This window comes from Mirounga leonina, unplaced genomic scaffold, assembly GCF_011800145.1.
Source record: "Mirounga leonina isolate KUSES-001 unplaced genomic scaffold, KU_Mleo_1.0 Mir_175, whole genome shotgun sequence".
In the NCBI taxonomy this organism is placed as follows: Eukaryota; Metazoa; Chordata; class Mammalia; order Carnivora; family Phocidae; genus Mirounga; species Mirounga leonina.
The window spans coordinates 16,023,216-16,037,282 of NW_023270453.1; the positions used below are offsets into that span (position 1 = coordinate 16,023,216).

A 14,067-nucleotide genomic window follows, 5' to 3' on the forward strand; every position below is an offset into this window, starting at 1 on the left:
TCTTTCTTTCTTTCTTTCTTTCTTTCTTTCTTTCTTTCTTTCTTTCTCTCTCTCTCTCTCTTTCTTTCTTAGAGAGAGGCTGTGTGCCCATGAGTGGGGGAGGGGAGGGGCAGAGGGAGAGGGAGAGAGAAAATCCCAAGCAGGCTCCACACCCAGTGTGGACCCGACATGGGGCTTAATCCTGCAACCCTGAGATCATGACCCAAGCCGAAATCAAGAGTCAGACACTTGGTGATTCTGGCAGTCATTCTTGGACATCCAAACCTAAGCCAGAGGCTGGGCAGTGTGGCAATCCAGGGACTGCTCTCTGGAGGAAAAGACCTGGGCAGCAGGGGTCAGGGCCCTAGTCCCCAAAGCTAGGGTTTCTAGGCAGAGACAGGCCAACCCACAGGGAGCAGGTAAGAAGGAAGGAGAAAACTGCCATTTGGGGGCCCATGGCCAGTCAAAGCTGACCCCAGATCCTGCCCAACCCAAAGAAGGCTCAGATGGCTGGAAAGCACAGATACTATTTGGGTAAATCAAACAAGAGTGGCTTATTTGAGGGATACAGAAGGAAACTGGCCCCATTTAGAACACCCAGCTTAAGATCATTAAGACATTACATTTTCCAGGATGGATGGGGATTCATGTTCCAGAAGCCAGAATCCTCACTGTGACATGCAGAGCTGCAGAAGATGGTCCCATTTTCCAGAATCTGTCCCCCTCAGACCTAACACCAAGGTCTAATCTGCGTAGGTGACTGAGCTCACCTCATCCACTTGGGATTTGGACTGTTTACCGTACTTGCAGGTAGCTCAATCATCAGACTTTCAGACCAGAATCTCTGCTCCTGGTACATTCCAAAACTCAGACATGAGAGAGAACTTCACCAGGTGTCATTCCCAAAAGCCATTAGACCAGTTTATCCTGCAGATCTACTGAGCACCTATCTGTAGAAATGCCACAAAAATGAAATGAATGTACATGATCGGGCAGGTCCCAGGACATTGCTTTTAGCCAGGAAGTTTCATACTGAGGAAAATCATGGGCTCTAAGTCTTGCTCAAATCTTTCAGATTCTAATTAAAAGAAGAGGGACATTTTTAACATGGTTGTACAAGTTAGAGAAAACTTGAATCGTTCTAGCTCTGGCTCTTACCTTCTTTTGGTGACATTCTTCTGATAAAAGGTATCACTTGGCATGCACTTTGTCATGTCCACAGTCTGCTGGGAGTGACTGGGGTGGGGGGGGGAGCTGTCTCCCAAAAGGGTGTCCAGAATCCTCCCAGATGACCTTGCCAAACTTCTCGCCTTTAATTTTTCCCCACGCTGCCTTCACTTGCTCAGAGAAAGGCAAAAATTCCTAATTCCAGAATCTCCTGCATTTCTCACATTCCTGTAGCAGGTAACATATTACAGCCGAAGCACCAAACACCCGCCACTCAGCAGGATTTATCCCTGTCCTGCCCTAGGCTCAACCAAGATTTCTGAGTTCCTGTGGCAGGGTACTTTAAAATCTCCCATCCCCTACCTTTCTATTATTCAGTATTTCATATATTTAAAACAGTGTAACATATAGGCACAACTAATATTCTGCCAGTCCTCATCAGTGTGGCCTTTCATCTGTGGCCAGTGGTCACCCCTCCCCCAGTCCCAAGTATTTCCAGCAGCTATTCTGATTGGTCAGCATCTGGGTGGCACTGCTTGTTAAATATAAGGGAGAGCACAAGCAGGGTGGGGGGTGTGGGGGGGAGACAGAGGGAGAAGCAGACTCTCCGCTGAGCAGGGAGCCTGATGCGGGACTTGATCCCAGGACCCCGGGATCCTGACCTGAGCCGAAGGCAGATGCTTAACCAACTGAGCCACCCAGGCACCCCTCAAAAGCATTTTTAACTGGTAAAACATTTGCACCACTAAAGATTCAGGAAGTATGAAAAGACCAAAAAAAAAAAAAAAAAAAAAGGAAAAAAAGGCATTCAGTAAAAAGTCTCTCCCAGTGCATCTCTCAGCTGCCTCATCTCCAGTGTTAATAGTCTCTTGCATCCTTTCAGAGATTTTATGTACAGACAAAATATTGTGTATAGGTACCATTTCTTCTTTTTTTTACTGATGGTAGCATATAAAACATAGGGTTCTATTCCTTTTCTTCCTAACCTAACAGTGTATCTTGGAGATCTTTCCACTTCGGTGCACAAAGAGCTTTCTTCATCTACTGTAAAGAGCTGGGTGGTACTTCTTCGTAGGGTAGCTGTATTGTAATTTACTAAATTAGTCTCCTGCTGACCACATACAAGGTAATTTATAGGTACTGGCTATTATGACCAGTAACTTTGTACATACTCACTCCATAAATATACCAGTATATCTGTAAGGTAAATTCTTAGAAGTGAAATTGCTGGGGTAAAGGGCATGTGCATAATAAGCATCATTCTCTGAATGCTCTTTCTTGAACAGCTATTGTACGAGGCTCAGAGAACCCAATTGGGCAAGACAGATGTGCCCCCCGCTGCCACCACTCAAAGTGCAAATGATGAGACACAGCCCTTACATCATCTCATTGTCTTTGGTAGAACCATGAGAGTGGCTGGCCGCACAGGGAGAGAACACAGAACTATGGGACTTGGCTGACTGGGTGGGGAGGGGAGGGAAGGCTTTCCTGAGAAAGTCATGTTCACGTTAGGAAGGATGGCAGGAGATGGGCTGGGGAGAGCAGTGGGCATGGTGAGTGGCCTGGGGGGCGTGGACCGAAGGCCAGAGTGGCCAGGGGGAAGAGTAGCTGGGGGGGGTTGGGGGCAGGTCCAGCAGAGCACTGAAGACTTCTTGAGGATTTTAGTTTTTATTCTAAGAGCAGCGGGCAACCAGGAAGGAGTGAAGTCATCCAATGCGCATTTCTGAAGATGACTGGCTGTATTACAGAAATGGATTAAAGGCTTTCAGGGAGAACAGGCAGGGAGACCAATTCAAAGGTTATTGCTGCTTTCAGGCAAGAGAGTGCAGAGGCCAGGCTGGATGGGGCCAAAGAGATAGAGACGGTGAGAGACTGATGGGGAGTGAAGGGAAGGGAAAGGGGTTTCCACGGATGACTCCCCAGTCCCTAGCCATGCTGGTTGGTGAGCACTTAAGACAAGGCTCCTGGAAGGCTTCTAAATGATGAGAGCCCTTACTGAACATTTTCCACATGCTTAGAACCTGGGGTGTATCCTAAGGGGCCCCTCAGAAAGCCAGACCCTGGCTACAAAGGCACTGAGTGCCACCCATGTTGCCCCGGAGAACACCTCTAAACAACCTGAAATGTGTTCATCTGTCCTGTCTTATCTGCACCCCTGCAGGCATCACATGCCCTCCTCCCATGTCGGTCGAACATGCAGACATCCGGGTCAAGAGTTACAACGTGAGCTCCAGGGAGCGGTACACATGTAACTCTGGCTTCAAGCGTAAAGCCGGGACATCCAGCCTGACCGAATGCGTGTTCAACAAGACCATGAACATGGCCCAGTGGACAATTCCCAATCTCAAGTGCATCAGTAAGTAGCCATCCCTGCAAGTCTCTCCATCCCCCTTCCCAAAGCCGTACAGAGCAGAACTGTAGTGTGGGAAGCTGAATGAGCCCATCTCTGGGGGACAAGACGTTTGTGTTGAGGTCTGAGGCTAAATAAACCAGTGGGCCTCTAAACAACGCCCCTGGGAGTTGAAAATACATAGGCTTTAGGGTCACAGTTTTGGGTTCCTTGAGCAAGTGTCTTACCATCTTGGAAGTCTTTGTTCCTCATCTAGAAAATGAACCTGATGTCAATGGTGTGGGCTGTAGCAGTGTGCCGTGAAACCTGGTCAATATTAGCTGCAGCCATCCCTCACTCTGTTGCATTTTGCTTTATTGCACTTTACAGATAATTATGTTCTTTACGAATTGAAGATTTGTGGCAATCCTGCTTCAAGAGAGTCTATTGACACCATTTTTCCAACAGTATTTGCTCACTTTGTATCTCTGTGTCACATTTTAGTAATTCTCGCAGCATTTCAAACTTTCTCATATTGGTTATGGGAGCTGGGACCAGTGATCCTTGATATTACTACTGGAATTCTCTTGGGGCACCACAAACCACACCCATGTAAGATGGTTAACTTAATCAATGGATGTTGTATATGTCTTCTGACCGCTCCATGGACTGGCCATTCCCCGTCTCTCTCCCTCTCCTTGGACCTCCCTACTTCCTGAAACAGAGCAATATTGAAATTAGGCTAATTAACAGCCCTACGATAGCTTCTAAAGGTTCATGTGAAAGGAAGAATCACATCTTTCTCTTCAAGTCAAAACTAGGAATGATTGGTTAGTGAAAAAAGCATGTCAAGTCAAGATAGGCCAAAAAATAGGCCTCTTGTGCCAAGTTATGAATGCAAAGGAAAAGTCCTTGAAGAAAACTGAAAGTGCTACTCCAGAGAACACACAAAAGGTAAGTAAACAAAACAGACTTATTGGTGATATGGAGAAAGTTTTAGGGGTCCAAATAGAAGGTCAAACCAGCCACAACACTCCCTTAAGCCAAAGCCTCATCCAGAGCAAGGCTCTCTCTTCAATTCCATGAAGGCTGAGAAAGGTGAAGAAGCTGCAGAAGAAATGCTTGAAGCGAGCACAGGTTGGTTCATGCGCTTCAAGGAAAGAAGTCATCTCCATAACATAAGAGTGCAAAGTGAAGCAGCCAGTTATCCAGAAGATCTGGCTAAGATAATTAATGAAAGCTGCTACACTAAACAACAGATCCTCAACGCAGACAAAACAGCCTTAGTATGCAAGAGCCCATCTAGGACTTTCCCAGCTGGAGAGGAGAAGTCAATGCCTGGCTTCAAAGCTTCAAAGGACAGGCTGACTCACTCATTTTAGGGGCTAATGCAGCTGATGACTTTAAATTGAAGCCAATGCTCACTGACCATTCTGAAAATCCCAGGAAACTTAAGAATGATGCTAAATCTATTCTGCCTGAGCTCTATAAAGGGAACAACAAAACCTGGATGACAGCACATCTGCTTACAACATGGTTTACCGAATATTTTAAGCCCACTGTTGAGACCTACTGCTCAAGAAGTTTCCTTTCAAAATATGACTACTCATTGACAATGCACCTGGTCACCCAAGAACTCTGATTGAGATGAAAATGAAATTAATATTGTTTTCATGCCTGCTAAAAAAAATATCCATTCTGCAGTCCCCGGATCAAGGAGTCATTTCCACTTTCAAGTCTTAGTATTTAAGGAATACATCCCATAAGGCAATATCTACCACAGACAGTGATTTCTCTGATGGATCTGAGCAAAGTAAATTAAAAACCTTCTGGAAAGGAGTCACCATTCTAGATGCCATAAGAACATTCATGATTCACTGGAAGAGGTCAAAATATACACATTCACAGGAGTTTTGGAGAAGTTGATTCCAGACCTCATGGACGACTTTGAGGGGCTCAAGACTTCAGTGGAGGAAGTCACTGCACATGAGGTGGAAACAGCCAGAGAACCAATTAGAAGTGGAGCCTGAAGATGGGACTGAATTGCTGCGATCTCATGATCAAACTTGAACAGACGAAGAGTTGCTTCGAGCAAAGGAAGTGGTTTCTTGAGATGGAATCTACTCCTGGTTAAGGTGACAACAAAGGATTTAGGATATTACATAAACTCAGTTGATAAAGCAGAGGCAGGGTTTGAGAGGACTGACTCCAATTTTGAAAGAAGTTCTACTGTGGGTAAAATGCTATCAAACAGCACCACCTGCTATAGAGAAATCATTTGTGAAAGGAAGAGTCAGACACTGGGGCAAACTTCATCAGTGTCTTATTTTAAGGAATTGCCACAGCCACCTCATCAGTCAGCAGCCATCAACATCGAGGCAAGATCCCCCCACCAGCAAAGATTATGACTCACTGAAAGCTCAAATGATGGTTAGCATTTTTTAGCAGTATTTTTAAATTAAGGTATATGTATTGATTTTTTTTAGACACTATGCTATTGCCCACTTCATAGACTATAGAAACAAAAGATTCATTTGACTTGCTTTATTGCCACATTTACTTTATTGTGATGGTCTGGAACAGAACCCACAATATCTCTGACATATGCCTTTAAGATGATGGTAGCAAGAATTTGGCATGCTTGCTTCCCAGAGAGCTTCCCAATTTCTCCCTAGAAGACAACCTGTAGGGAAATTATTAGGGTTCTTTGTTGTTACCCACCCAGAAGAATGGGGGCTACCCAAGGAGCAGAGACTCCCTTAGCTTGGTCACCCATGTCTGGTGTCCAGCCAGCACTCCAGAGCCCATGTGAGGGATGGTTGTCAGAATCTATTTTTTTATGAACCATCCACAACTGGATAACTATGTCAGAAGCCAACAATCTTGGAGTGGAAGTCAATAGTGCTATTTCCAGGAATACTAAGGCCCTTACTCTAGAAAAATAAAGATTAACTCATGGTTTATTGCATATTTGGTACATGTCCAACTGCAAGCTAGAGACTTTCTCATATATGTGAAAATTCTCAACTCCTCTCTGGGGAAGTGGACAAAAGGGGTTGTTCTAGAGCGAACTCACTCTGCTGTAGGATTCCTTGAAGAGCCAGACTTTCTCAATGATTTTGTGCACCTGCCCCCTCCCCCTGCATGACATCATGCAGACATCAGAGGCAGGGCGAGGAAGAAGCCTTCTATTTATTGCAAAGGAATCACTCAGCTGGGGGACATCGTGCCACATGGCATCAAGTGCGATTGAAGTGCTGAGCTAGCTGGGTGACGACAGGTATGAGCAATAACACTATGGCAAAGACACAGAGTAGACATCTTATTCTGCCCAGTGTGGGCACCTGCTGGTACCTGTAATCCAGGGGCAAAAATAAAGGCTTTCCAACACAGGCAAAGTGACTGTTTCTTCAAAGTGCCAATTCCTTTGGGTGAATGAATCTAAGATGGGGAAGAGTTGTAGGCTCTGAACTGGTTGGTGGGGGGTGGGGGTAGAGAAAGCAAGGGGGAGAGACCTGATATCATAGACTTTTAGAACCTAAAGACTGGAGGATCTTTAGGTTTCATGTAGCCCAAAGAATCCTCACCTTTTACCACTAACAACTCCCTCCATTACTTTTCCTAACCTCCTGTGCTTGGAATGCTTTTTTTTTTTTTCCTTACAAAACAACTGAATCTACTGATAATCATTTATTTTCCCATGTAAAAGACAGTATTATAAAACTGAGTTGATCTCATTGATATCATTCTAACTGAAAATAACATTTGATATGTGTGCAGTCTTTTTGAAAGGCTAGAAAAAGAGTTTGCCCTCTGTTTGCATTTGCCTGGGAATTGCAGATTGGGAAACATTGTTGCATATTTCTCGGGCTTCTGACCTATCCCGGGAAGCCAGATATCTCTATTTTAAATTTATATGTTGGTTTTTTTTTATTTCTGTGTGGTTGTGAAGCACTCCAGGTTCCACCCTCAGGCTCATGAATGCCATGTGGTTATCCTCTCTCTAGGAGACCCCTCCCTGACTCACCTAAGGCCATCCTCCACAGAAGTGCCAGCAGGGGTGACCCCAGAGCCACAGAGCACCTCCCTTTCTGGAAAAGGTAGGGATGTTGGAAACTTTTTAAGGACTCCCATTCCCTGCGACCACGCAGGTCCCAGTGAGCCCCTCAGATTCTTGGACCAACCGCTGGAGTTCCACGGCCAACTTAAACAACAGGACACACTTTTTATTAACATCAACATTATATTAGCTTCATTTTCTCTTTTAAATCATTTTCTCTTTTAAAACCTTGATAGCTAGGTTTCGGCTGCACATAATTAATGATGGTTCGAAACCCACTCTTACAATGCCAGATCAGACTTAGCTGTAGACGTGCTTCCTCATCAAAACTGGGGAGGATCTGCGGTTTTGCCTGCCTTGCATGTTAGCCCGCCAACACGTCATGGGTGCTGGCGGAAAACAGGACGTTCCTGCTCCAGAGACCAAGGACGTTCTTCCTTCCATGGCACAGCAGGCAGCAGGACCCTCGGCATGTTTGCCTCAATTTCCTCATCTCTGTATCCCACAGGGGCAATGGGGAGGGGCCTCCAAGATGCCTGCACATCCAGCAGGCTGCTTCATAGCAGAGGAAGCCTGAGTTCAAGAAACTGGAGTCTTTTATAACCGGCTGACCATGTCTGTCCTTTGCTCCAGGGTGAGGCGCTGTCTGTACCTTCCAAGGCTATAGGAACATCTTTGGAAAGATAGTCCCAAGAGAGGGCTGCCGGTGCCTCTGCCGAGAAGACGTGCAGAAACATGAGGGACCCATGCAGAACTGTTCCCCCAACGGGGGGCTGCTGGGTACAGAAGCACTGCACAAAGCTGCCAACGTTACGCATTTCCAGGGTCTTAGCTAATCTTCTACCCCAATTTCCTCAGCACCGTCCTGATGTTAAGAAAATTTGAAACCATAAATGCTAATGTCTTGGGACAATGTGCCCTACATCCTAGGGAAGCCTTACTTTACACTTAACGCCTGATTTTTTTGTGTCCCGTTATCCAGTGTGGTGCTTCCCCACCCCCGTCTCCCCCTTCGTGCCCGGCACAGTCAGCCTGCTGCGGTTGGCTGCACTGCTCGGGCTCGCCTCCCCTTGAGCACGGCTTCCTAACCGTGGACACATGTGGGGACCTCCCCGGTACTCTGGCGGTCTGGGGAGCAGCCTGGGAATTAGGGTTCTAGAATCTCCCCAGGTGGTTCTTAGGGAGCCAAAGCTGAGTAGCAATGCCGAAGGGGGGATGGCGAGGCCAGAGGGAGGCTTCCTCCTAGTTAGTTAGGTAGTTTGTTGACTACAAACAGGAGGATATGGTTGAGCGCTGACTACATTTAAGTTTGGAGTAATTCCAAAACCCCTTTGACCCAAGTCACATCTGGTGCACCAACTGATGAGAATAATCAAGGCTGGTCTCTGCCAGCCTTGCCTTCGTGCATGGAACACTTGGTCAGGTGAAAGGCGTGGGAGTGTAATCTCCGACACGGGGTGACGTGGCCATGGGCACTTGGATGGAAATGCTTTGGGGGAGCTCTGTCTGCAGAGCGCCCGGAGGGCTGGCAGCCCGGATGGTGTGAGGTACGTGTGAGGTACTGATGGGGGACGAAGGGGCAGGAGGACGTCTCACAGCATAAGCGGCTGGGACAGCAGCCCCACACGGCGTGGCCAGACAGCCAACGGTGCTGGGGTCACAGAGGCACTTGTACCATGCTTCACAGTTTGGGGGCAGCCATTTGCCAGGTCGACAGGGACAGTGAGGGCCTGGACACAAGGCGGGCTGCCCTCCCCTCGATCAGCGCAAAACCAGGACCCTTCCTTCAAATACGCTCTCTAGGATTCGGTCAGGCTGAACCTCAGGCTTCCCCCCCATTTCAGAAGTCATGTGCAAACACGTAGAAAATAAATGAAAATCCGCACCCCAGATGTCTTTGGCAAATACAGTTGCACTCGGTTTTTGAGAACAGCCTCCCATAGCATCCGAGTCCACCCAAATCCGTGGCATCTCGAACTTTGCCCCATGATAAACAGCTGCAGAGCCTCTAGCATTCTCGAAAGTCCCGTGGCCATTCCAGATGGATGAACAGGTTACCCACCTAAGGGATTTTCCCAAAGAGCCATGGAGGAGTGTGCCGGGGGAGGGCTGGCCCGCGGTGGGCTTCACTAGAGCAAGCATCAAGTCCACTCTCTTCTGGAGCTGAGCAGAGACACGAGTCTAAATATTCATGTTCTCCATATCTTGCACTTTCCTACAGAACCAGCTTTCACTTCCACGTCAGACACCACAGTGGCCACAAAGCCCGATATTGTGCCAGGCTCCAGGCCGATGCCATCAAAGCCTCCTGCTACAGGAACCACAGGGCCGATCAGTCAGGAACCCTCCCAAGCCCTACCTCAGACAACGGCAAAGGCCTTGGAACGCACTCCCTCCGCCTCACAGGAGACACCAGGTTAGCACTGGCTTTGCATACTTTAGGAGAGGTCAGCAACCCGTGGGCTGCTTCTGGGAAGTGGGTGGAGACCTCGAGTGAGCCGACTGCACAGCATTATACCATCTGACCTGAAGTCCAGACAACTTAGTAACCCCCCGCTCGCTGCTCTGTGCCACAGCCTCCCTGCTCTGCCCTCTAACCTCTGTGCTCTGCCCTGCTTCAGCCCAGCTGGAAAAGAAAGTCCATCTCCTGGATGGGACAAGGCTCACCGTACAGACCTGCATGGCAGAGGCTTGCCAGTCTGAATAATATCTGCCTCCTCTCAATATGGGAGGACAGTGGAAGCCTTCTGCAATCTGGAGTCACAGTCTGTGGGATGGAAAAGTTCTTGGTAATCTGTATCTTCCGTAAAAGCATAGCTGATTCTTTGTGGCGTGTTTTTCTCTACTACAATACCATTGATTATGCTCTCCACCCGCCCCGTGCTGTACCTTTCATCCCCGTGATTTATTCATTCCATCACTGGAAGCCTGGACCTCCTGCTCCCCCTTCACCCATTCTGCCCATCCCACCCCCCCCGCCACCACCACACACACACTCCTCCCCTCTGGCTGTCATCAGCTTGTTCTCTGTGTTTATGGGTCTGTTTCTGCTTTTGTCTGTTTGTTTATTGGTTTTGTTTTTTAGATTCCACATCTAAGTGAAATCATATGGTATTTGTCTTTCTCTGACTTATTTCACTTAGCATAATACGCTCTACGTCCATCCATGGTTATTGAATGGCAAGATTTCATTCTTTTTTATGGCTGAGTAATACTGTGTATATATATACCACATTGTTATCCATTCATCTACTGATGGACACTTGGACTGCTTCCATATCTTGCCTACTGTAAATAATGCTGCAATAAACATAGGAGTGCATATATCTTTTCAAATTAGTGTTTTTGTTTTCTTTGGGTAAATACCTGGCAGAATTACTGAATCGTATAGCTTTTTCCATTTTTAATTTTTTTGAGGAACCTCCATACTGTCTTCCACAGTGGCTGCACCAGCTTGCATTCCTACCAACAGTGTTTTCTCCACATCCTCCATAACAATTGATGTTTCTTGTCTTTTTGATTCTAGCCATTCTCACAGGGGTAAGATAATGTGTCACTGTGGCTTCACATTTGCCTTTCCCTGATGATCAGTGATGTTGAGCATCCATTCGTGTGCCTGTTGGCCATCTGTGTGTCTTCTCTGAAAAAGTGTCTATCTGGTCCTCTGCCCATTTTTAATTGGACTATTTGCTTGTGTGTGTGTTGAGTTGTATAGGTTCTTACACACTTTGGATATTAACCCTTATCAGATATGTCACTTGCAAATATCTTCTCCCATTTAGTAGGTTGTCTGTTTGTTTTGTTGATGTTTTCCTTTGCTGTGCAAACAGGGCATATTTGATTCTTAAGCATGGCCCAGCATCTAAATAAATTACCCTTATTCTCTGCTAAAGGGAATTTGGTTTTGCCAGCCATCAATCTCTCAAGGCTTTAGGATGGAAACCAAATTGTCCAAAATTCCTCCTGCTTAATGAGAAACTAGTGCCTTAACTGAGAAACAGCAATAACTCAGCTGCAATCTCTTCTCTGCAGGTACATATTCATACAGTTCTGGAGCTGTGACTGGTAAGTATTTTTTTTTCTCTTGTCCTAGCAGTGTTTATGCCCAGAGGACCTCAGTCACAGGGGGTGGGACAGTCCTGGTTTATGTGCTGCCCCAGCCTGGCCACCAGCAGCATCCCCTTCTCCGCTCAAGAGTGTCTTGGTTTAGATAGTAAGTTATAGGATCACCCTACTTATGGGATTCTAACATGACTGCTTATCTCACTATTGGTAGCTCCTCCCTGTCAGGCTACTGATGTGGGAACCAGAGAGCTGACGCATCACAAAAGAGCCTCCTTCCCCTAAGCAGGGCTGGACTTGCATACAGGACTTACCAGAACACCACACATGTGTACTACTGTCATTGCAATGCTGTTATTCTGTCATAAACTGCATTCATCTTTCACAGGGTTTCAGCATGATGCCCTTCACAGCAAGGCTGCTCAAATGTCTCAATATAAGAGGCTTCTTTTTACAGAAGAAGCACACAACTTTAAAGCTAGGAGAGAAAGTGAATGACCCAGGGAATGTGAGGATGGGAGTGGAAAAGTGTTCGCAAGAATTAAAGAAAGAGAGGAAGGAAGGGGAGGAGAGAGGAAGAAGAGAGAAGGGAGAGAGAATTGCAATCATAAGAAAGAATCTAAGATTTTTGTCTGACAAGTTTTCAAGAAGCAAAAAAAAAACCAAAAAACAAAAAAAAAAACCACCGTAACTTCGTAAGACAAAAATTATTTCTATTTTCCATTTACAAGTTTTTCTACTGGAGAATGACTCATTTTTGTGGCTATATTTTATCTGCATCAGGTGTCATCTAGGGGCACCCAGGTGGCTCAGTTGGTTAAGTATCAGACTCTTTCAGCTCAGGTCGTGATCTCAGGGCATGAGATTGAGCCCCACGTTGCCCCGCATCACCCTACATTGGCTCCATGCTCAGCGGGGCGTCTGCTTCTCTCCCTCTCCCTCTGATCCTCCCCCTACTCCCACTCTCTTCTCTCTCTCTCTCAAATAAATAAGTAAATAAATAAATAAAATCTTTTTTTTAGAAGTGTCATCCAGAAAAAAAAATTGAGGGGTGCCTGGGTAGCTCAGTCAGTTAAGCATCCAACTCCTTCAGCTCAGGTCATGATTGTGGGATGGAGCCCCTCTCTCCCTCTCCCTCTGCACTGCATCCTCCCCCACACAGGTTCATGTGCAAGTACTCTCTCTTAAAAAAAAAAGGCCAACCAAGTGGGTTTAGTCATTTCAGCAGCTAGTTGATTAGAATGGTTTTTAAAATGATCAAAATGTATATGCAAAGGCAAGACAATAAAAAAAAAAGCCCATCTGGAGAGTATTTTCATGGAGAAACTGTGGGACTAATGACAAGGACACTGAAACAAAAATATGTTTATCACTTAAGAGGCAACCAGTAAATAAAGTAGCTAACCTAATTTTTCTCCTATGTCACATATTACATTAACCTTTCTACAAAGTTTTACATTTTTTATTCATTTTTTTGAATTGGTAATATTTGCACAGGGTTTAAAAATTACAAATTACAAAAAGATATAGAGCAAAAAGCCCCATCTCAGACTGAAAATCCCCTTGCAGGAAGAAAGCAACTCCTGCTACCAGATTTCTGTGTGTCCTTTCAGAGAGTCACCCTGTAAATAGCTCACAGAGGATATATGATGCTAAACAGGTATTGTATTTTCACTGTTTTGCACCTTGTTCATTTTCACCTAATGGTATCTCTTGGAAATCCTTCCATATCAATACATTAAAACCACTTCGTTCTTTAAAACAGCTACAAAAAATCCTACCATATGGATTTGCCAGAATTTATGTAGCCAACCCCCTATTTGGACATGTGACTGTTTATATTCTTTGACTATGTTACAAACAGTGATTAATCGGAAAACCTATCATTTTGCTGTGGGCAAGTATATCTGTAGGAAAAAATCCTGTATATAAAATTTGAGGGTCCATGTTTTCTAAGTAGATTTTCAAACAACTACTTTATTATGGGATATCATCTTACATTTTTCCAGCTCATGATTTTCACTAGATTAAAATATCAGAAAGTCTCCCCAGTTCTGAAGTATAATGTAATACACATTAACTGAACACCTGCAATAGGCAAAAATAGCTCCGTGCAAGAAACTGCGGAAATACAGAGATTAAAAAACAAAAACAAAAAACTTTAAATCTTTCCTGTTATGTGAGTAAGATTTCCTTCTTCCAGGGGCTTCAAGATAAACATGTTAGCACCTAACTTACAAGACAGATCAAGTAATTGTTAGCAAAGAAATAAAAAATAAAGATGAGTTCTATTTCATTAGGTGTTATTTAAGTTTTATTGGCTAAGAAGGTGTAAACTGAAATTAAAATCATGCTAGTTTTCTAAAAACATTTAATGATGGTGCCTGCCAAGTCTGTCATATACAGTCCTAGCTACCTGAGACCCAAAAGTTTGCCCCTGTCAGGTACAAACGGCAGAGATACCAGCTGG

At 45.3% G+C, this 14,067-nt stretch overlaps 1 protein-coding gene across 1 annotated transcript in view; it reads left to right on the top strand.

Moving 5' to 3' along the window:
* Nucleotides 1–14,067, top strand: part of IL15RA (interleukin 15 receptor subunit alpha) — a 49,185-nt gene that overhangs the window by 27,851 nt on the left and 7,267 nt on the right. The window contains exons 2-5 of the mRNA XM_035021711.1: nt 3,308–3,502; nt 7,483–7,575; nt 9,757–9,951; nt 11,568–11,600. Of these exons, the coding sequence (XP_034877602.1) occupies nt 3,308–3,502; nt 7,483–7,575; nt 9,757–9,951; nt 11,568–11,600 (516 nt within the window). The remainder of the gene's footprint in view (nt 1–3,307; nt 3,503–7,482; nt 7,576–9,756; nt 9,952–11,567; nt 11,601–14,067) is intronic.